Source organism: Hypomesus nipponensis, chromosome 26 (assembly GCF_054491055.1).
Source record: "Hypomesus nipponensis isolate SF chromosome 26, ASM5449105v1, whole genome shotgun sequence".
In the NCBI taxonomy this organism is placed as follows: domain Eukaryota; kingdom Metazoa; phylum Chordata; class Actinopteri; order Osmeriformes; family Osmeridae; genus Hypomesus; species Hypomesus nipponensis.
In genome coordinates, this window is record NC_140386.1 from 1,833,771 (window position 1) to 1,858,795 (window position 25,025).

Sequence of the window (25,025 nt, forward strand, 5' to 3'; positions counted from 1 at the left end):
TCTGGAATGTAAAAAAAGAAGAAAAGCCGTTTCTTGCAGTAAGCCTGTAATGATCCTTTAACTTTCTCAAAGCCATATGTTTTACAATAATATGACTATTTATTAGCAGATGTATTATTGTTTAGTCCTAGTTTAGTTTGCTAAAATGACAGATGTGGCTGCAGAAAATGAAGGATCTCTTCAGTCTCAAGTAAGTCATCAACCTTTTTGATATTAAGTGCTAGTTTAAAATGTTTTAGTTAGTGTCAAATCAACATTCAGTTTAACAGTGTTTTATTGTCTGTTTAATTAGGCCTATGAAACCATAAAAAAATATTTCCAACAGACCTGTAATTGTACTACTTCCAAATAGGCTACATGCATAACAACAACAAACTATGCTGGCTAGGTAAGAAATAGCCTGACAATGCAAAGTAGATCCTTATGGTGCGTGTCCACTACAGCAGAGCGGGCGGCGAGTGGGTGTCGGCTTCCAATCCATTTTCAATGAAACCGGGCGTTGACGCTCGCCTACGCTCCCACAATGCCCTACACGAGCGTCAACGCCCGGGTTCATTGAAAATGAATTAAAAACATGCTCCGAGACACTGTAGTGGACACGCACCGTACGGTGTGTTCACACTGCAGCGGAGCGGGCGGAGCGGGGCGTCGGCTTCCAATTCATTTTCAATGAAACCGGCGTTGACGCTCGCTTAGGGCATTGTGGAGAAGCGAGCGGAACGTTGATGCTCGCGTAGGGCATTGTGGGAAGGCAAGCGGAGTTGCAAGTTGGATTTTCTCAACTTTATGTAAATGAGGAGCGTGAAAATGCTATGTTGGCAAATCGGATTGGTTTCTTGTTTCTTGTAACGTAGCAACTGTTGGTAATGGTAAACATTTTCTAGGTTTCAAGATGTAGGAGAAACTTATCGTAGGCCTATATGTGTCTACACACCCAGTCTTGTTTTATACGCTTCTGTATGATTAAAAAGACGTTATCAAAAAATATATACCTGGCGCAGGGTTGCCGAGGTTTTCGGTGTCCCTGGTGTGTTAAACTCAGTCTCGTCACATTAGCTACCTACGTTGCTCAAACTTTCGTCTGTGCTAGCTACATACTACAGTAGTCTAGCTAATCTAGTTCACCCGGCACACGATTGACATTCAACGTTGAAATGCTGGTTGGCAGTCAATCGCTAGCCATACAGTAAATGTGTAGTGGCCATAACCTAGCGAATGTTACTGGAAACATTTATGAAGTGCTGTACTATATATAGTACTAGCCTACTGTAGTTGACAAGATCATGCAACATCTAGTCAGTGTATCTGATTCCTTGCATCATGCCGTGTAAAAGCTGTATTTTGATTGAGACAGGAGCACCTACATTTATATCAATAATGATCGATATTGTAAGTACATGAACCCAAGTCTGCACACTTGTCAATGACACAGTTTTACACAAACTACAACAGTGACCTTAGAGAACTACAACTCTGTATTAACTTTTCTAACACGCCCCCGAGCGTGGTGCACTGTGGGAAGGCCAGCGGTGCAGAGCGTTAAAAAACGCAGCAGTGTGAACGCACCGTAGGCTAAGATATATTTCTAAAACTGGTTGTTCCCATCCTTGATTGTGATCATGCCATATCATGCCTATGTAAAATCCAGCATAAACTCACAGGTGGTCCTCATAACATTCTTTAACATTCCATATTACTGCGCATCGAATATTTCAAATTCAAAAAGACGGCAAAGATGTCCATCTGGCTGTTGATTTATGTAGGAACTATACTTTATAGTAGCGGAAGAATGACGGTTTATTATTAAACTATTTTGTTTCTAATTGTTTTTTATTGATGAAACCATATCAAATATTTGTAGGAACAGTTTTAGAAAAGCAATAAGCCCCGCAAGTCCGTAGTTTACGCTGATTTTAGAACAGGTAAGGGGAGTTGTTAGTCGTGCCTAACAACTCCCCTTAAGGCCGTTATATGGTACTCCGTACTTCACGATTACGGACACATGGGAAGGGCCTATTCTAAAATCAGCGTAAACCACGGCCTCTTGGGGCTTATTGCTTAAATAATCTATCTTGCACAAGAGCTGCAAGAGCGCAGTCATCCAGCTATCACAGAATGGCCATTGTCAAAGTCGCTCGAATCCTTACGGTGCGTTTACACTGCAGAGACATGAGCAACGCGTCAACATGCTTTCAATTCATTTTCAATGCAGCCAGGCGAATCGAGTTGCGATATTCTCAATTTTATGCAAATAAGTATGGAAGCAAATCGTGACCAAAATTCAAATGAAAATAGATTTCCAGAAATGCTTTTTCATTTTAAGAATGTGGCTGCATTATTTGACTCGGATGGACGGACGGACTATTTGCATTTAAATTTTCTTCTTTAAAACTGCTCATTCTTTCACTTAATTAAAATGAAAACGAAAAAGACATTTTGAAATTTAATTTTCAAAATATGCCCCCGCAAATAGATACCAAAATTCAATTTGAAATGTAAAATTCGAAAATGAAAATGCATTTCCAGAAATGCTTTTTCATTTTAAGAACGTGGCTGCAAAATCGTGACCACAATTCAAATTCAAATGCATTTCCAGAAATGCATTTTCATTTTCAAGAACATGGCTGCAAAATCGTGACCACAATTCAAATTCAAAAGCATTTCCAGAAATGCATTTTCGTTTTCGTGTTCTGCCCGCAAAGAACTGCCCATAATTCGAAATCGAAAATGCATTCTGAGCGGCGCAGCAGAGTGACGTCAGTAGCCTCTCTTCTTCAGCTCCCTGCTGACTGAGCTACCCATCTTGTTCGGTAGGGGGCGGTGTGCACATAGGCATTGCATTACATGGCAAAATTTGACGGGAAATTGATTGAATTGCTGGGTCTTTAGAGGACGCATCACAGATCATGGCGCTGATAGAATTATTCTATGACTGATAGAATTAGCTGAGCTGGTAGAAACTAATAATATATCTGAGTCTGATGCCCGTGACCGAGTAGAAAAAACTGAGTTGCTAGTTGCTTGAGGAAGACCCAGATCATCTGGGATAGCACACATACGTCTTGCTGACGTCGGCCCGATGTGTATAAGATACGTCGGCAAGATGTAGTATGGAGATAGTTGGTATTTGATCGAAACTGACTTCAAGACGATGTGTGGACGATTAATCAAATCACACCCGGCCGCACTACAGATATATTCTGATAGATAACTCCTTATGCTGTTAAATACTAGGCTATGTCCGATCTCTCAGAAAGCAAATATTTCACTATCCATAACCGATATGAAATGTCACTTAGCAAATGAACATAGCCTATAGGCTGAACATTGACTTTGATAGGAATAAGGCGACAATGAAAAATATGCTTGACCATCCAAAATTGGCTATTAGCAATACAGTAGCTAGCTAGCGTGACTTGATTCGACCTGGATTTTCTGTGTGGGTATTATAATTAAGAGACACAATTGAAGTTCATGATTTTATATCAAGCTGGATGTTGATGGCATCAAGCTCTTAAAAGAACTCCAACACAGAAAAGAAAACAACGAAACAAATATATAGGCAATAGCTTTGCCAGTTGTTCCACGTCTTCCATCGGTCTCCGCCGCCCTCCGAGTCTGTCTCGACTCACTTGGTAACAGTAACTTCCGATTTTGGCAAAGGAGAAGACACAAGTTTTTACAAGTTTCATAAGCACTTGCTCCATACTGTTCCTCCAACGAGCAACTGAGCTTTTGTTCTGAGGTAAAGTTTGGTCGTTCTGAAATCGTCTACTTTTCCATGTGAAAGCAAGCTGTTTCAACTTTGGCCTATTTCAGACAAAATCTGAATTTCAGCAATCTGAATTTCAAGAAACTGAATTCCTGCAATCTGAATTTCAAGAATCTGAATTCCTGCAATCTGAATTTTTGAAATGTGTATTTTTGGATCAAAATAATTCAGTTTAATTAAATTCGGCATACAAATAATTCAGATATATATTAAACAACAAAATATTTCAGTTTTTTGAAATTCGACACACAAATATTTCAGATCTTTCATATTCAAATTCAGATAATTTTGTCAGCTTTCTAGCTCCATAAATCTGTTGCTTTGCATCCTCCGACGGATGGTCTGGTGGCCTACGCCGAACAGCTCCGCTATGTTCTTTATTTTTAAACCATTTAATAAAAAGCTTTCGTTGGACTTGAACGGTATGTGGATGGTTGGTCGTCCCCGTCCCATTCGAGGCTCCACAGCATCCAGCAGTTCCAGGACTGAAGAGAGATGTGTACGTCTGTGACCATAGACATATATATGTCTATGTCTGTGACGGCAGAGTATGCAGCCAAGCTCTCTGTGACTTGTTCTACTCGGTCACGGGCATCAGACTCAGATATATTATTAGTTTATACCAGCTCAGCTAATTCTATCAGTATCTGCACAATTTGAGGGAGCGCCATAATCTGTGATGCGTCCTCTAAAGACCCGGCAATTCAGTCAATTTCCCGGCAAATTTTGTCATGTAATGCAATGCATATCTGCACACCGCCCCCTACCGAACAAGATGGGTAGCTCGGTCAGCAGGGAGCTGAAGAAGATAGGCTACTGACGTCACTCTGCTGTGCTGCTCAAATGCTTTTTTGTTTTCGAGTTATGGGCAGTTCTTTGTGGGCAGAACACAAAAACGAAAATGCATTTCTGGAAATGCATTTGAATTTGAATTGTGGTCACGATTTTGCAGCCATGTTCTTGAAAATGAAAAAGCATTTCTGGAAATGCATTTTCATTTTCGAATTTTACATTTCAAATTGAATTTTGGTATCTATTTGCTGGGGCATATTTTGAAAATTAAATTTCAAATGACTTTTTTGTTTTCATTTTAATTAAGTGAAAGAATGAGCAGTCTTAAAGAAGAAATTTAAATGCAAATAGGATGATTGATTACTAATTCAGAGTGTTTTCTTCTTTCTTGTAACGTAGCAACCATGGTAAACATTTCTAGCTTTCAGTTTCAAGATGGAGGAGAAACGAATCGCCTGTGTGGCTGCATATCCTGCCCTGTACGATACGTCTCTGTATTTGTACAGAGACATTAACGATGCTTTTTTACTCATTATAGTTAGAGCTAGACTAGCTCGCTAGTCAGCCAGGCTAGCGGACAGGCCCGCAGCGGTGCCAGCGGGGCGGGGGAGGCTAGTCTTTATCACACACTGACTGTGCACGTAAAATAAAATTCTGGTTTGTGCACGCATCAAGTTTTAGGTGCACATGCGAGTGAAATAGTTACAATGTAGAGCCCTGGGTCTTATTATTGGGGCTTATTACCAGAGAATGTCTAAAATAGAGAGAACTCCCACTCTCGGGAAACTTCCGGGTTCTGAACTGGTTGCAGTTCCACTGAAGTTCCATATGAGGGCGCTAACGGGCGAGTGCAGAATGAATGGAGGTCTATGGAGCTATACCCCTCAAAATCCACTTTTCTCAGGATATAATTTTTTGTCTAGTAATTTGAATACTGAAATCGAAAGGGGAGGCAAAAGAAATACACACCACTGGGTGTTAGTTTTTTTTAAAGTCGCCTTTCCGTTCTAAAAAGCCTTTGAAAATGGCATTGACGTCATACAAATTGTACTGCTTGACGTTAAGCTCTGGTTACTTCACCTTTTCTCTCGAGGCATCGACAACACAGCTGGCAGGTTCTCCCTGTCAATACACATGCTAGAAAGAGTTTTGGCTTGCTAATGTTGTTGCTAATGTTGCTAATGCTCTGACATTTTGTTTCTGCTTCGGATGCCATCAAGCGGGATCTCTTGTAGTAGTCAGTCCTTCACTAACCAATCAGCATTCGTTAGCAGAATGCTAGCGTGTTATGGGCAATGACGACTTACCCTGTAAGAAATAGAAAGGAAATAAGTACTCGTTCGTTCAACTATTGACCTGTAATCCATGTTGAACATGCGAAAACTACAATCAAATCTGAGATTTATCAACGACAATCATGCGAAAGAGACCAATTTAGCCGTTTAGCTCCATAGACTCCCATTCATTTTGCACTCGACCGCAATCACTCCCAGTGGAACTCTGGTGGAACTGCAACAAAATTCGGTACAATGGGGCTTAATAGGAAGTGGGCAGGCTCTCCTTAAACAGGCTCTGATATTACTGTCAAAAGATGTATACCTGCTACGAAGTTGGGGTGCGCTGACTGCACTCACCAATCCGTACCTTGGGTGGAGGAGGATTGTCCAGCAGGTGGAGCTGGTACCGTGGTTTCTTGAAGACAGTCGAATACATTTTACTTTTAGCTGACGCACAACGTTGAGGAGTAGTGTATGGAGGACCAAACCTGCCAAAATAAAAAATAAATTAATAAATGTATAAATAAATGTATTTATATATAAAAAATAGAAATATATAAAAATTAATGTAGGAACAAATCTTAATTACATATTTATTTATTTACATGGCCATTTATTTTTGTATTTATTTATTTATGTGTGCATTTATTTCTGTATTTCCTTGTCCTTAAAGTGGAACTGAACTGTGATTATACACAGTGATATTATAATAGTATATACATTTAATGACATCAAATATATATAACATACAACTGTATGCCATATTCTATTAATAATCGAAATCTCTAGTGTGTAAATTATGTACTTTAAAAGAACTGGGCGCCGCCATGTTTAAAGAACGTATACATCTGAGTTCACGAGAATGGTTGAGCTCAATTTCAACCCGCCAAACTGCATTAAAAATTCAAGAAAATCGACCCATCATACCTATCCCTGTTCATCCCATGGCGTATGCTTTCGAACCAATACGTAATTATGTACCCGCAGGACCGCAGTTGTTAGCCTGGCTCTGCCGTCCAACGTACTTCCGCGCAATTTTGATTTTGCTTCTGTACTCGGTCTGGCCATTCAGTACTTAAGTCTGATTTTGCAGGTTAATTTTTAACCGGCCAATCAGCGAACAGATGGAGTTGCTGAGAATGGTGACGTTGATGTCATGCGCTAGTTTGTGTTGTAGTTCCGTAATGGCGGCGGAGAAAGATTAGAGCGAAGCCATTCGGTCCGTTGTGGCAACGCTGCCGAATATCCAACAGCTAAAGCTGGAGCAAGTTTTGTTGGTGGCCATGATGTTGTTGCCTTCCTCCCCACGCGGTCCAGGAAAAGTTTGACTTTCCAGCTCTTGCAGTTATGTCTGTTACAGTAGTGGTGAAGGAATGGCTGAGGCGAACGCTAGCGATCAGATCCAGCGGCAGATCCAATAGTTTTAAACTTCAACAGAGTACCCGCCTACAAGGAAGTCAACGCTTGTCAATGGAGCGAGGCCAGACTCTCTGTACAAATGAAATGTACGAGAGTCTGGTTAAGACCAGGCTACGCAGTTGTTCCATATGATGCAGAATATGTGGTTGTCGGAAGATATAAATATAGTTAACACTGACAGGTTGAACAACACCGAGTGGTGTGCTTGTAGCTAGCTACTTGTCGTAACTGCACGACAATGCCAACAGACAGAATCGATCTGATCAAAAAGGCAGACCTGCATGAGCTGGGTGTTGGTGGTACACCAAAGCGATCGTTCATCATTGAGCACAGGCTCTTTCCCATGCTCGCTAGGTTAAACAAACTACAATGTAGGAAACGTTACGTAACGGAGCTAGCTTTGGCTACAATCAGATGTGAATTTAGGAGCTCGAGCTAGCCAGCGTAGCTATGTCAAAAACGCCAGTGTGTGTATGTAACGTTAGCGTATTTAAAAGGTTTATAAATATAATCCACTTCTGTAAAGTGATCCCTGCAGACTCCGAATCCGGGGGCAATTGGCGGGCTTTGGCGCTGTATAGATACAAGCCATTTTCGTAAAACCGGTAAAGTTTAAAACATTTTTATTAACAAATGGAACATTTTGCTCTTTTAGTTGTCAGATAAAGTTTTGTGATCTTATTTTAATAATTATATGACCCGTACTTCATAAATCAGTTCAGTTCCACTTTAAGCTAATGAGGTAAGCTGTCAATCAATGTATGTCACGGTGTCACCAGAGCCATAGAAAAAGAGAGTTGTGACACTTCCATAGACTACCATTGTTATCGAGGAATGCGGAACTAAAGCATGTCTCACGCGACCTATAGTTCCGAAAATTGTATTTTCCACCGTTGAACCCCATTCATTTTCAGTGTCTCCGAAGCAAGTTAGCTGGTAAATTGATAAAAATCTTGCATTTTTTCATATTTCAATCACCACATATCAATTGTTATTAGTAGTATTTCATATAGCCAGCTTTAGATCAAATGTATCGTAATTGTAGCGACTGCTCTCCAATAAACGACGATTCAAAGATGGCCGCGCCATCGTTTTTATTAACAAATGGAACATTTTGCTCTTTTAGTTGTCAGATAAAGTTTTGTGATCTTATTTTAATAATTATATGAGCCGTACTTCATAAATCAGTTCAGTTCCACTTTAAGCTAATGAGGTAAGCTGTCAATCAATGTATGTCACGGTGTCACCTTAACCCCATTGGTTGATCGGTATCAGAGTGCAAAGATAGCAACCACAGACATGGAAAGTCTATGACTACCTTAGTAAACAAAAGACTGCACACACGAAACAAGAGATCTGAGAGTTTTGGCTAGCTTACTTTGCTGAAAAAGTACTACAGTAGTCAAGATCAATTTGTACCATTTAGCTGCATGCAGAGTCATAAAGAGAAAGAGTTGCGTCAATTGATTGCCTTCTATCATCACCGTTATTTTTACGTCCATGGTAGTGAAGGCTAGTAAAACTAGAGCGAGCTAGCATCAGTTTCAAACACAGCAGCATCGTCGCTGAGGAACAGTTGTAATGTTCTGTGTATGATGGAGCTGTGCCAAGGTAAGAATGTGTAAGTTCTTGGCCCATTTTCTGGCATCTAGTACTTTTAACATTTCAGTATCTTAAAGTGCCGACATTTTTTGATGTTAGCTAGACATGTAGAAGCCAGAATGTAGCAAAAACAAAGTGCTACGAAGTGAGTGATGACCTGTTTATGTAATGTTAAGTGTAGCTAGCTAATTTAGTGCACTATTTATATTTATTGAGAAACTAATGCCAACAAACAAGTTTGTGTGAGAGGAAAGCTGTATTTAATTATTAATCCATAACTGTGGTCGCTTATTTGCGCCAAAGTCTGGGAGTTGGTACAGTAAGAAATTGGATGATATTATACAGTGTCAAGGAACCATCAAAGAACAGAGTACAACATGGTTAATCTATTCATAAAGTGAATGTTTACTAAGCAAACTATGAGTTAGAGACCATTGTAACATTCAGTCCATCATGTGATTATCATTACAGCTTACTGTCTGTTAATGAGTGTGTGTGTGTGTTTCTATGGCCCTTGCAGTCTGGCATTGCTACTGAGGTTGATGTGAGCTGAAAAGGAGGCCCAGTGCCTTGGAGGTGGATGTCAGACCACTGGACGAAGGAGCGCTGGATGGGAGACCACTAGTTGAAGGAGCGCTGGATGGGAGACCACTGGATGAGAGAGAGCTGGAATGGGGACCACTGAATGAGAGATCTCTGGATGAGGGAAAATGTGATGGGGTGGGCTGTCTTATATTCAAACCACAGTATTTTTGTCATTACTATGCTTTTAATTGTGGTCGTTATTGAGTTATTTTGAATATGCTCCTGTTGTATTTAGCAAACCACCCTTTTCTCCTCTCACTATCAGCTGGGAAGCTGTAGCCTACATCACAACTTCCTATTTGGATCATGCAATTAGGGCTGCACGATTAATCAAATTTTAATCACGACCATGATCTCGGCTTCCCACGATCAAATTCACATGATCGAGCAATATTTAAAATGCGTCATTCCGTTAATAGAACGCTCCGTATCAAAGTTATTTTTTGCAAAGCCATTATAGCGCTCCGTAAACCAATAGGTGGTTTCGGCTGCGGCTGCATGAAAGGAACAGCGAGAGTTGCCGCTTGCAGTCGGGAAGGAGTTATAAACGGCTCTGTAAAGTCGGAAAATGTGTCATTTTATGTATTGGGCTATGATAAACTCTTTCTCCAATCTGCAGACTGCAGCCGGCTGCGGCGCTGCATGGAGTCGAATACACCTAATGTCTGATCACAAGATGTTCCCTGCACCACGCAACAAGTTTCTAGATGTAGACGGTTACAGAGGACAAAACAACTTCAAGTATACTTAGTACACTTTAAATATACGGGTATTTCCATATACTTAAATTGTACTAAGTATACTTGAAGTTGTTCCACTTTAGCACATAAAAGTACACTTAATACACTTTAAATTGTGCTTTAGTACAATTTAATTACAACTAAAATGTACTTAGTACAAAATTAGTTGTTCCAAAATAGCACACTTCATATTCACTAATCATTCATCAACATGGAGTATACTGATGATTGTTCAGTCATCAAATATCTAAAATTTTACAGATTACAGATATATTTTTTACAGATTACAGATATATTTTTTGGGCTGGGCCACCAGAGCGGGCACTTCGTTTTTATTGGAATGTAAGTCGCCCTTCCAATGCAGCTGTTACCATTGCGCCCCCAACGATGAGCGAATTTACACTCACGATGGACTAATTTACAGACGCTGTATATAGCGGACAGCTTGGATACTACCTAACTAGACAACAATCCCAATCAGGGTGAACATTCAAATTATCTAAACTATAGACCATAGCATTACACATCAAAACGAACACTAAAACAATAAATCTCCAAACAAGGCTTATTTAACTAAGCTAATGCCCTTAACTTAGTAGCTTTTCAGTTTGCCACAGCATTCTGGGTACAAAGAGCAGCACGAGTCTATGCGATATTACAGCATTGTGTAACACACTTTGGTTGTGCATAGTATATCCAGAAGTAAAGCCAAGTCAGTTCGGTTCATTTTACTGATTTGGTTCTTTGAATCTCATTCAGTAAAATGAACGAATCGTTTTTCGAGTCATTCGTTCATTTTAACAAGGGGGGGGGGGGGGGGGGCTATACGTCCACTGCAAACACGTATCATATTCTCATGTAGGTTAGTGCATGTGCACCAGTAGATACTATTTCAAAATAAATTCAGTTTGTATGATTTGGTCATGTATTATCACACTAGCATTTAATTATCACAGCAAATAATTACACTGCAAGTGTAATTGTAAAGTGAAAATAACAAAACCAGTCAGTATGATGACTTGAGCGAAAATCATTCAAGTCTTACTAAATCAGCGGCCATGCGAAAGGGAATGAGGAAACTGTTTCCTGTACTAAAAAATACAATGCGGGTCACGTGAAAAAAGGATCCAAAGACTCATAGAAAGACCGAGTTGGGAAATGAACCAATTGTTAGTTTCCTCTAGCTACCAGTACAGAGCCAAAGCAGGTCACGTGAAAAATGATCCAAAGACTCGTAGAAAGACCAAGTTGGGAAATGATAGAATTGTTTGTTTCCTCTAGCTACAGAGCCTATGCAGGTCACGTGAAAATGATCCAAAGACTCGTAGAAAAACCGAGTTTGGAAATGAACGAATCCTTTGTTTCCTCCAGCTACAGAGCCTATGCAGGTCACGTGAAAAATGATCCAAAGACTCGTAGAAAGACCGAGTCGGGAAATGAACAAATCACTCTTTGAGAGGACTCGTTACTCCCAAATCCTTGTAAGGATTCATTCAAAATGAATGAATTGTTCACGAACGACACATCACTAGTTTGAATGGCTATGTCAAGAAGAGCCGTGGTAAAATACAAGTTTTGAAAAGAGACCGCGTCCGTGTCTCATTGTCCACACGATCATATATATCTAAAACGAACTTACAAAGAGCTTGGTTACACTACCAAAGTTGTAATGTTAGTAATGTTAGCGATGCTAGCATTAGCTTGCTTGCTAGCCTATAACATTTCACTGGGTCTTGCAGCTGTTTGATTAACTTAAATTATTATGAAATGTTATGTTCTACTAGCCATTTGCCTACTTGTCATAGCCTACTGTATTTCCAAGCCCTGATAATGTAACTGGGACGACACAGAAAATAATTCCTCAAGTAATTATCCCCTGTTCAATTGTTGAGCATTAAATAGAGATCTTGAAAGAAGCCACTTTTTTGTTCTAAAACCGGACTATAAGCCGCTCCAAAATAGAAGCCACACAAGGACAAGAAAACTGTAAAAAAAAAAGAGGTAATTTACTCTAACACACACTACAGTACAGCAAATATATACCAGTACACAAAAGGCTGAATTGATAAAGTATAATATAATATCATAATTATATCAATAATAATTGATATAATATATTAACTAAAAGTGTACTGTAGATCAATTTTTTACAAGTGTGTTCAAGGTATTAACGTTAAAACTGGTAAAAGCATGATGGTGGTATACTTTTTATATATTCAAAGATAGTACACTTTTTCTTAGTATATTTAAAATGTACTATTGAAAATGTGAATATGCTTGAAATACTCATAAGTATACTTTTTTTCACCTGGGTTGGCTGAACGCCCGGCCCCGATCCCGCCCCCTTATTAGCTTAAGGATAAAGAAATACAGAAATAAATGTACACATAAATAAATTAAGACAGAAATAAATTACGTAGAAAATAAAAGACTATAGTAAATTAATTGTAAAATTATTTCTATATATGCAATAGATTTATTGATAGATTTATTTCTGTCTGTATTTATTTCTGTGTACATTTATTTCTGTATTTCTTCATCCTTAAGCGACCATATTGTATTGTCATTTGTCTACAATTGTTATGCAGAGAGGTCACATGAGAAATCAGAGTATTACCAGTACAGCAAGGGAAACTACCAAATGATGGCAGAAGAACTAGACCTCAACTGGGAGGAACTTTTACAGAACAAAGACATAGAAGAAAGCTGGACATTGTTTGCCAACACTGTAAGAGAGGCCGTCGAAAAACACATACCCAGAGTAAAAGCCAAGAAGAAGGAAAATTGCCATGGAAAAACTGAGAAACTACAAACAAGCTGAATAAGAAACAAAAGACCTGGAAGAGGTACTTGGAGACCAAATCAGAAGAAGACTACAAAAAGTATACCAGAGTGAGAAACCAGGCAAGATGGGCAGCAAGAAAATCAGTCAAGAATTATGAGATACAAATGCCACGGAATATAAAGGAGAATCATAAACTTTTCTGGAAGTATGTGAACAAGAAATCAAAAACAAGAGAGAGTATACTCGAGCTGAAAGATGGAACAGGTGTAGCGACCACCGACACAGATAAAGCAGAGACCCTGAACAATTTCTTTGTTAGTACCTTTACGAAAGAAAGAGTTGACACTATACCAGAAGCAAGAAAACAAGAGCACAACGAGGACCTGTCAAAAATCAACTTAAATGTCAACGATATTTACACTAGACTCACAAAAATACACCAGAATAAATCAATGGGTCCAGATGCTATACACCCCATTCTGAAAGAGATGGCCGAGACCTTGGCAACATCCTTACATGTTATCTTCACCAAGTCAATGGAAGAAGGCAAAATACCAAGCGACTGGAAGGTGGGACACATCTTTAAGTAAGGAAGTAAAAAGGAACCAGGCAACTACAAACCTCTAAGTTTGACATTTGCAACAGGGAGGATTCTAGAAGGTATAGTCAGAGATGAGATTGTGAATCATCTGAAAGAAAACAACCTCTTCACAGAGAACCAACACAGTTTTCTACCTGGTAGATCCACCAACACCCAACTGTTAGAATGTCTGGAGGACTGGACTAGCTGGTTAGTACACAATCTACCTGTTGACGCCATATACCTGGACTTTCAGAAAGCATTTGACTCTGTTCCTTTTGAACGTCTGCTGGTAAAGGTTGAGAGTTTTGGTATCCGAGGACAGCTTCTCCAGTGGATCATATTTTGTCTTACTGATCGCAAACAAAGAGTGTGTGTGAACCAAGCCAGTTCTAGCTGGGCAACAGTTACCAGCGGCGTGCAACAAGGCAGTGTGCTTGGACCAATCTCATTCACGTTATTTGTGAATGACATGCCAGAATCAGTGTTGAGTAAGCTCAAGCTTTTTGCAGAAGACACGAAGGTGTACCGTACAGTATGTGAAGCCAGTGATTGTGATACACTACAAGAGGATCTTAACAAACTGTAAAATTTGGCAAACACTTGGCAACTTAAGTTCCACCCTAACAAGTGTACAGTGATAAGGATTGGCAAGAAACACCCTGATTTATCTACTGTATGACTGATCACTCCCTAGAGACTGTCAACCTTGAATTTACCAAAGAGGAAAAAGATATTGGAATTGTAATTGACCAGGACTTCTTCGAAACCCACACCCACAAGTCTTTGATTCGACCTCACATTGAGTATGGTGCCCTAATTTGGTTTCCGGGTACGTGGAAGCTGACAGATCTAATTGAAAATGTACAAAGACGTCCAACAAAGAGAGTACCGGGACTAAGGGATTTATCATACGAGGACAGACTTAGAACCTTAAAGCTACCTTATTATTATAATCTTTATTTAACCAGGAGAGACCCATTGAGATTAAGAATCTCTTTTTCAAGGGAGACCTGGTCAAGATAGCCAGCAGCATACATACAAATATAGTTCCACAAATACAAAAGGAGACAAAATATAGGAGTTAGTGTCGTAGCCAGGTACATTGAAATCATTTACATTTTAAGGAATCTGTCTCTAGCTCTTTCATTTTTTATTTAAAAGCATTAAGCAAGATTAATTCCTTTAGATTCAAGACATTTTGCAACATATTCCATGCTGAGGGCGCAGAGTACAGAAAATACCTCTTTCCAATTTCCGTACGGGCATAAGGAACAGACAGCATGACGCAGTCTTGCGAACGCAGAGTATTTCCCGTCACTCTTCTGCTTTATAAGGACACACAAATAGTATGGGAGCAGACCAAGAATGGCCTTATATATAAAGGCATACCAATGACAGAGCCTACGGGTGGTCAGAGCAGGCCATCCTACCCGAGAGTATAACTCACAGTGGTGAGTCAGAGCTTTGCAGTTTGTAATGAACCTCAAGGCAGCATGGTATGCTGTGTCAACCTTATGAAGACACTGAGCAGAGGAGTGCATATACAACAAGTTGCTTTTTTACATTAAAAGAAAAACACAACTTATTTCGAAAATAAAAACCCAGCTTTAGCCTCAGATTTTTCACCAGATACAGAACATGTGGCTTAAAAGTGAGGGAGTCATCAATCCAAATACCCGGGTATTTATAGGTATTAACACACTCTATTTTACTTCCTTCAAGAGTGACTACTGAAGCGATATTTAATGGCCTGTTCCTAGCGTTGGTAAACAACAACCCACAGAAAATTCTAGCCACTGGGGGACCAAAGGCAGGCTAGGGGAACTCATATTAATGTTAAATAACCTAATAAAATGAAGTTTTCATGTCATGTCTCCTTTAAAAGAGTTGATTCACAACAGTATATAACAGTGTCATCAGCATAAAAATGAAGATTTGCATCTGACACATTTTGACCTAAATTATTGATATAAATAGTGAATAAAAGTGGACCTAATACAGATCCTTGTGGAACACCCTTGTAGATGGTAGCAATATCAGAACATAGACCATCATGTTTAATGCACTGAGACCTATTACTAAGGTAGTTTGAGAACCAAGCAACTGCTTGCTCCGAGAGTCCTGAGTTAAGAAGTCTAAGTTTTAAAACATAATGATGTAACAATTATGAACGCTTTAGACAGATCAATAAAAAGTGATGCACAATGTTGCCTCTTGTCCAGTGCAACAGAAATGTCATTTACCACCTTTAGTGCAGCTGTGATGGTACTATGTTTTTTTTTTTTTTTTGCAAGTACCTATAAATTTGATACTGGCCTATAGTTGTTTAAAATAGATGAGTCACCCCCTTTTAATAAAGGGAGAACAAACGCAGATTTCCAAATCCTAGGGATTTCCTTATTCTCCACTGTAAGGTTAAAAAGATATGCAAGAGGCCGTGCTACAAAATCAGCTGCCAATTTCAAAAAGGATCAATAAAATCAGGTCCTGAGGGTTTTCTAGGATCTAAGGTTTTTAGGGCTTTATGAACTTCCTGAACAGAGAATGATACGAAATTAAAAGACTGACCAGTATACATTGGAATGTCAGTACAAGGTTTCACAGACTCAGAACAAGCAGAGTCAAACAGAGAGCCAGAAGATATAAAATGCGTGTTAAAACAATTCAGTATCTCCATTTTGTCATAGACAGCAACCGAATCCTTCATAACAAAGGTCGGTACAGCTTTAGAGTTTTCGCTCACAGGAAGGGATTTTATGGTTTTCCAAAATCTCCTAGGGTCATTTAGATTTTCAGTAGTGACAGACAAATAAAATTATAAAAGAGGAACATTTGTTTCTTAGCTGTTTAAAAATCAGCCAATCAGCGGTAGAACCTGTTGTCCTTGCCCTAGCCCAAGCCAAATTACGCTCATGCATAGTATGTATCTGCTAACTCAGAGGAAAACCAAGGGTACCTACACTACTATACAGGAGACTGCGGGGAGATCTTATCAACACCTTCAAATATGTGCATGGGTTATATGACACTGTTCCGTGTATACCTGAGGTAAAGAGAGAAGGGAAAACGAGGGGACATAATAACAAATAGCAACAAGAGACAAGCCTCCTTTGGAAACAGAGTGATACCCTGGTGGAACATATTACCTGAAGAGGTGGTCACAGCGCCCACAGTCAACAGTTTCAAGGCAAGATTCGACAAATACATTGAAGATCACCCAGTCCTGTACAACTACAGATCATTGGACAATCCACACAGACCCAACATGACAGTCTGTTACTGAGGAGTCGAAAGGGAGTTCAAGAGGAGCAGTTTCAACTGGAGTGACACTCCTACCTAACTGAAGAACTCTACTCTACTCTTAAGCTAATTAGGGATCGGTCGGGATCGGGCGGGACGTTCAGCCAAACATTATGCCATATTATTATATGGCAACGACAGTACAATTGCTCTGATTGGCTAATGGGTAGTCATGCCAGCCGCGTATTGACCCCATCGCCGGTCCGCGCTCTGATACAGATTATTATTGCCCTCCTCTGACGTAATCTTCATAATGAGCCATAGCGAGGAGTCAGCTGAGTTTTACTATCGAGACCAGGGGTTCCCAATCCTGGACCTCGGGCCTCCCTGCCCTGGAATGTTTTAGATGTTTCCTTGTTCCAACACACCTGATTCAAATGAATGGTCGTTAGCAGGTTTCTGCAAAACTAAATGACGACCCATTCATTGGAATCAGGTGTGTTGGAACAAGCTAGCTACAATTAGCCTACCATTTATTTTCATTTACAAAATGAAAAGAGCTAAAAAATGCTATATAATAAACAACTTACTAACCTTGACTGTTCGGTCATGCCTGGAAATATAAAACTGAGGCTTTATTGTATCGACCGAGTGATAGCGAGTTTGATACAGCAAAGCCAAACCATTGTTGTGGTTGCACAAGCAAATTTCGTTGAGTATCTAATGCACAATGACAAATAAAGCCTATTCTATTCTACTATATAGTATGATTTGTATTGAATCATCAATAACTGACAGCACACAAGGTGATTATGACCATTTATTATATGGCAGCGACGGTACAAGCTTTCTGATTGGCTAATGGGTAGTCATGCCAGACGCGTATTGCCCTCCTCAGCGGTCAATACGGCTCCGTATTGCCCTCTGACGTCATCTTCAAAATGAGCGACGAGTCAGCTGCTGAGTTTTACTATCCAGATGATGCTGAAAAGATTTGTCATCGAAAGTGAGGATGAAGACTAGACTCTTTGAATCACTTGTCGTTATTTTGTGTTGAAATGAAAGCCATTTTAGCAGAACCAAGTTGTCCGCTTTCTATCAAAAGTAATGAGTTGCTAGGCAACACATGAAACACACCGTGAGAAGACTTGAGAGCTAGCTACAATTAGCCTAGAGGTACCATTTATTTTCGTTTACAAAATGAAAAGACGCTAAAAATGCCATATAATAAACTACTTACTAACCTCGACCGTTCAGTCATGCCGGGAAATATCAAACCTCGCCTTTGCCTCGCTATCGCTCGGTCGATACGTTCCAGCCTCAGTCTGATATTTCCCGGCATGACCTCACTCTTGGTTAGTAAGTAGTTAGTAATGATAGAAATAGAAAACAGTTTACAATTTATGCATGTGTACCGCACAATGATTAACCCTCAAGGATTTGGGTTTGTGAAAGGCTACAGTACTGCACAAAGTCAATATGACTTGATATATGTACACGATATTTTAGTGTAGAGTGTAAAGGGTGACACAATAAAGGTAACGCTTTCGTCTATACTGCGCTGTCTTGGTCTTGCATCTTGGATTTCATAATGGTTGGGTGTGATGCATGGGGATGTATTACATGCTCCAAATAGGGAGTCGTAGGCTGTGGACTATGGCTTCCCAGCTGATAGTGAGAGGAGAAAGAGGTGGTTTGGTAAGTCAACATGAGCAACCTCAATACAACAAACTAACACAATTAAAAGCATGTAGTAATGACAAAGATACTGTGGTTTAAATGTAAGACATCCCTCATTCAGCTCTCCCTCATCCAGTGGTCTCCCTTCCAGCACTTCTTCATCCAGTGTTGTCCCATCCAGCGCTACTTCATCCAATGGTCTGACATCCACCGCCAAGGCACTGGGCCTCTGTTCAGCTCACGTCAACCTCTGTAGCAATGCCAGACTGCAAGGGTCATAGACACACATAATCACACACACCACATAAACAGACATTAAGCTGTAATGATCATCACATGATGGACTGAATGTTACAATGGTCTCTAACTCATAGTTCGCTTAGTAAACATTCACTTTATGAATAGATTAACCATGTTGTACTCCAGTGTTTCCGCTATGTTGATTTATCCGTATCTGAAATACTGTACAACATTTTAGGATGTCTATTAGCAGTGACTGTTACGGTGCATATCGGAAGATAGCACAGACACGCGCTTCACAGCGCAGTTGAGACAAGGAATTTGCTTTGGCAGGAAGGTGCATACAGTAAACATATAGGAATTTTAAATTTAAATATGTGGTTTAACTATACTAAGGATAACTTATGTTGTCAGTTCATTTAAGTCTGTTATCCATAGTTCTTGCTAATTTAAATTAACTGACCGCTAATTTAAATTAACCTTTGTTTGAAGGCTATTCTTCCCCTTCTAGCGAAATTGCACAGGTGGATTCGATAGCGATTGCTGCCTTTGCTCACGTTTGTATTTTAGGTGGATTATTATGCTGAAGTAGTTTTAATTAATAAATAGTGGGTGTATTATTATTATTTGCTACAGAATACTTAACCTATCAAAATGCCTCAGAGTGGCCTACCTTAATCGATAGGTTAGGCTACTGACCATTTACAATAAGTTGTTACATCAATTATTATTTACAGCATTTATGCCATTTAGAACATACTTTATGAGTGTAAGGTGTCTTCAAGTAGCCTAACTTTATTTATTTGGGGAAATAGGCTGAAAATATGTGCAATATTACTTTAACTTTTAGACTATTACATTAACCTGCCCCGGAATATAGGGTTAGCACTCTGTTTCGACCGGGGGGGGGGGGGGGGTTCGGACAGACCTGCCCCCACTTGAACATTTTTTTTTTTTGGAAACACTGTAGGGGAGACTGGGTATGGTTGTAACACGGGAGAGTTGTAACACTACCAATTCCACAATTCAGGGATAAGATAGGAGTCATGTGACAGTTTCAGTTTCCTCAGACTTCCTTTACAATCCCACATGGAGGTTTTCCGGTCTGTGTTGCTATCTCTCCTGAAGCTACAGCAGAAAATGTAATTCTGAGGTAAGAAAGTAAAAAAAAAAAAAAAAAAAAAGATAATATTTTGTTTGGTACTTGCTACCGTTGTAGATAATGTTTTATGAGTTATATCAGGTCAAACTGTAGTTTGTTTAGTAAAGAATGTTGTATTAACCTCCTGCTCATTTCAAAGCACCATGCTAATACAGCTAGCTAAACAATGGGTATCAGGATGGTTGTAACACATGTTTTGAAAATGTTACAACCAAAGGATTATTGGTTGTTGGTATATTTTCAGAAGAGGAAGATTTGTGTGTCATCTGCATGGAACCATTTAGAAATTCAAACCCAAAGAAGTGTGGGTGAAGTGTGTTTTATGTAGCTTTTGGGCCCACCAGGCATGCACTCCAGGCCTGACCAATTTCATTGGTCACCATTGTGACTCTGATTAACAAGCTTGCTCTCTCTCTCACACACACACACACCCCATATGAATGTGCACATACGGACATGCACACACAAACTAACGCACGTGTGCATGCACAAACACACGTAATATGCACATACACTCCCCATATTCACACATTTTATTGTTGCAGCCATTCATTTAAAATAAAACTGTTGTTGTGGAATATCACTTGGTTTTTGTGCATTTTGTCTACCTGTTACAACTTACCCCAGTTGAATGTGTTACAACCTACCCCAGTAGTGGGGTTGGTTGTAACAAAGGACCACCTTGTATTTGATAAGATACTGAAATGTTAAATGTACTACATGCCAGCAAACGGGCCAAGAACTTACACATTCTTACCTTGGCACAGCTCCATCATACAGTACAGTACAACTGTTCCTCAGTGATGACGCTGCTGTGTTTGAAACTGATGCTAGCTTGCTCTAGTTCTAATAGCCTACAGTACCATGGACGTAAAAATAACGGTGATGATAGAAGGCAATCAATTGACGCAACTCTTTCTCTTTGCATGCAACTAAATGGTACAAATTGGTATCTCGAGCCTCAATGCGAAAAAGTAAAACATCTTGACTAGCACTTTTTCAGCAAGGTTAGCTAGCCAAAACTCTTCAATCTCTGGCTATCTGTTGGGTGTGTGTAGTCATTTGTTTACTAAGGTAGTCATAGCAACCCCAGGCATGATAAGTCCATCTTCGCACTCTGATACCGATCAACCAATGGGGTTAAGGTGACACCCAGAGTCATAGAAAAAGAGAGTTGCGATCACGTTGTTCATGTAGCTCGCTGTAGTTCCAGAAAGCCCCACTGCTGTCAACCGGTTTGAATGGTTTTCAATGAAGCTGGACAACGGAAGTCGCTTTCTCAAAAAAATGACGAATGAAACAGGCTCGGTTAAAGAAATCTTATGTTCTGGCTATCTTCAGCTGACTCGTATCTACATAAGGCAGTCCTCCCCGACGAGTTCGGTGTAGAATGGAGTGAAATACAACATTGTGAACACTCACTGCTAGTGAAACACAGGAAAAAAGAAAGCTTTTTTGTCACGTGGTTCTGGTAGCTCGCTGTAGTAAAAAAAAAAACCCACTGCTGTCAACCTGTTTGAATGGTTTTCGGCGGGACAGACGGCAACACCATCTCGATTCACGGATATTTTCAGTATATTAACACAATGTCAATTGGTTACTGGTGTGTTGTAAAGTATCATGTCTGATACTTTATCAACATTTATGTATTACATTATAATACATAACGCAATATTGTAAAAAAGAGCTAGAAATGGCGATGCTAGCTACCATACTGTACATACCAAACAATAGCCTAATGAGGACAATTTTGTTCCACTTAACGTTTAACCTTCGACTGTTGAAGTAAATTGACTTGTTAAACGTTTTTTTATTCAGCAGCCCACTTACAATTTACCACATTAACACTTATATTTGTAGTACTTGATGCAAGTTGAATCTAACCATTATCACCAGCAACTGTTCAATAGAAAAAAAAATAGAACAGAATATACAAGACAACCAACTGCATTTAATAAAACCTTTTATTGTACAATATTTCTAGTGTTCTTCCACTCCTTTTGTTTGTAGTGATCTAAATGTCTGCTGTTCACAAACCTCAGACCGCAGTAGTAGATGCATCTAGTTGAGCTAACTAGCTAGTGAGGGGACCTGAAATTCCTGCCGAGCGTTGCTGGACGATAGGGGACCCAAGGATTACTCTGAAATTCATTGTTGCTAGCTCGAATCAGGTGTACTATAGGCTAATAAGAGCAGACTCTGAAAACTTGGTTTGCCAACGAACACCAATAACTAGAACTAATTTGACAGACTATAAACCAACGCACTTCTGGTTATGATACACATGCTCTCTAGCTAGCTACAGTGAAAGTTTTGCTTAGCTCTATGTTAGATAGGCCTACTAGACCTACAGTCTACCTCTAACTGCATTTAGAATCTAACAAGCTATAATCTTACTGTAGGGGCCAAAATTGTTTACGTTGAAAAGTTACAAACACTTCCGTTTTGATTGACACACGTGGGTGTGGGTGTGGTGTATATACCGGGGCACTTGTGGCGGGAGGGGGTTAGGATACAAAGGGGGTTGGTGGCGCACCTGTTTTATTTTCTGTTTACCGTCAACTTATCGTCAACAACGTCAAATAACCATCAATTATAGCAGTTTATATTTTATTTGTTTATTTTCAACACTATCTACATGTTCTCATTCATCCGTTGTACTTCTGGCTTTCATTCATTAAACTCTTAAACTATACTCATCACCGGAGTAGGAGATTGTTTGGACGCGTAACTGGCTGGAGCCCATTAAGCCTCATTGCGTCCTTTATTGGAGAGCAGTCGCTACAATTACGATACATTTTATCTAAAGCTGGCTATATGAAATACTACTAATAACAATTGATATGTGGTGATTGAAATATGAAAAAATGCAAGATTTTTATCAATTTACCAGCTAACTTGCTTCGGAGACACTGAAAATGAATGGGGTTCAATGGTGGAAAATACAATTTTCGGAACTATAGGTCGCTTGAGACATGCTTTAGTTCCGCATTCCTCGATAACAATGGTAGTCTATGGAAGTGTCACAACTCTCTTTTTCTATGGCTCTGGTGACACCGTGACATACATTGATTGACAGCTTACCTCATTAGCTTAAAGTGGAACTGAACTGATTTATGAAGTACGGGTCATATAATTATTAAAATAAGATCACAAAACTTTATCTGACAACTAAAAGAGCAAAATGTTCCATTTGTTAATAAAAATGTTTTAAACTTTACCACTTAACTACTGGGCGCAGCCATCTTTGAATCGTCATGTCTCATGACGTCACGAGAATGGTTAGGTACTGTGACTGCCGCCTGCTAGCAGTCATCAAGATTGATATTGATAGATTGTCAGGAAGATGAGAGGTAGAAATGGCTTTAAACTAACCAGCTAAAACAAGGTACAAAGTAGGATCTTATTGGCTGGTTGTACAAACACATTTAACAAGACAAAAGGCATTCACTATCATGTCCTACCACAGCAGCAACCGGTTTTACGAAAATGGCTTGTATCTATACAGCGCCAAAGCCCGCCAATTGCCCCCGGATTCGGAGTTTGCAGGGATCACTTTACAGAAGTGGATTATATTTATAAACCTTTTAAATACGCTAACGTTTCATACACAGACTGGCGTTTTTGATATAGTTACGCAAGCTAGCTCTTGCTCCTAAATTCGCATCTGGTTGTAGCCAAAGCTAGCTCTGTTACGAAACGTTTCCTACACTGTAGTTTGTTTAACCTAGCGAGCATGTGAGCATGTTTCACACAACTTGAACGGGCTACTAGTAACTGAAACTTACCAGCTATGTGGGCGCTCCAAACTTTCAAGTTCAAGTCTTTTATTGTCAGATGCACAGAACAACACAGGGTCAGACCGAGTACTGATATTCTTAGGACAGACAAGACAATGCAAAGCAACAAGCAACCTGGCATAGTATGACATTTAAGTAGCCTACTCAGATCATACTATGATTCATAGGTTACACCTATGATAAGCTAACATAAAAGGTCTTTCTCCTCACACAGCATGGGAAAGAGCCTGTGCTCAATGATGAACGATCATTTTGGTGGACCACCAACACCCAGGTCATGCAGGTCTGCCTCTTTGATCAGATCGATTCTGTCTGTTGGCATTGTCGTGCAGTTACGACAAGTAGCTAGCTACAAGCACACCATTCGGTGTTGTTCAACCTGTCAGTGTTAACTATATTTATATCTTCTGACAAAACCACATATTCTGCATCATATGGAACAACTGCGGTCCTGCGGGTACATAATTACGCATTGATTGACAGCTTACCTCATTAGCTTAAGGACAAGGAAATACATAAATAAATAAATACAGAAATAAATGTACACAGAAATAAATAAATACAAAAATAAATACAGAAATAAATGGCCATGTAAATAAATACGTAATGAATATTTTTTCATACATTTATTTGTATATTTATATATTTTTATGTATAAATAAATGTATTTATACATTTATTATTATTGTTTTTACACAATTACGTTTAGTCATTTACATTTAGTCATGTAGCAGATGCTCTTATCCAGAGCGAGTTCTCCCCCCCCCCTTACAATAAATTATCTTCGAACGTATATTACACGTCGCTTCGTCCTTATCTTTGGCTGTATTAAAATGTAGCCAAGCCTTTGACCGCTTAGTACGTTCAGCCATCGTACCTAGCAACAAAATGGGAAATGACGCAAAGTAAGGCCTTTAGCCAATTAAATTCTTCTTCTTTTAGTTTAAAGGCGGTTGGCAGGCCATTCAATTTAATTTAGTAATTTTATTAGACAATCGATGTACGTTTGTGCACCATGGTCACAGTGGCCACTGCAGTGATTTGATTTAAGGGGAGGTACTCAAGGGCAATTGGAAAACAAAAATCCTGTTCTATCAGAATGAAACTTTACCACATGAATATACCCAAAAATATAAGATATATTTGTATTGTGACTGTTAGTCCCCCCCCCCCATAAATTATGCAAATGAAATGTTCTCATTAAATATGCGCTAATTTGCATACAATGTAGAACACGGCAACTCCATCATAAATGAAGTCAGAACTTTTTGTTTTGTTTTACTGATGGGATCAATAACTAATTGTTTAGAATTGTTTAGAGGCTTTTGTAAAAAATGTTTTTTCAGTA

The 25,025-nt window shown here is 39.4% G+C and overlaps 1 protein-coding gene across 2 annotated transcripts in view; it reads left to right on the forward strand.

Moving 5' to 3' along the window:
* Positions 1 to 25,025, forward strand: part of impact (impact RWD domain protein) — a 54,103-nt gene continuing 29,078 nt past the window's right edge. Inside the window, exon 1 of one of the 2 annotated variants that reach the window (XM_084692335.1) lies at positions 1 to 190. In XM_084692335.1, coding sequence (XP_084548461.1) covers positions 146 to 190 — 45 coding nt within the window. In that variant the 5' untranslated portion in view covers positions 1 to 145. The remainder of the gene's footprint in view (positions 191 to 25,025) is intronic. The other variant, XM_084692336.1, reaches the window with a different exon arrangement.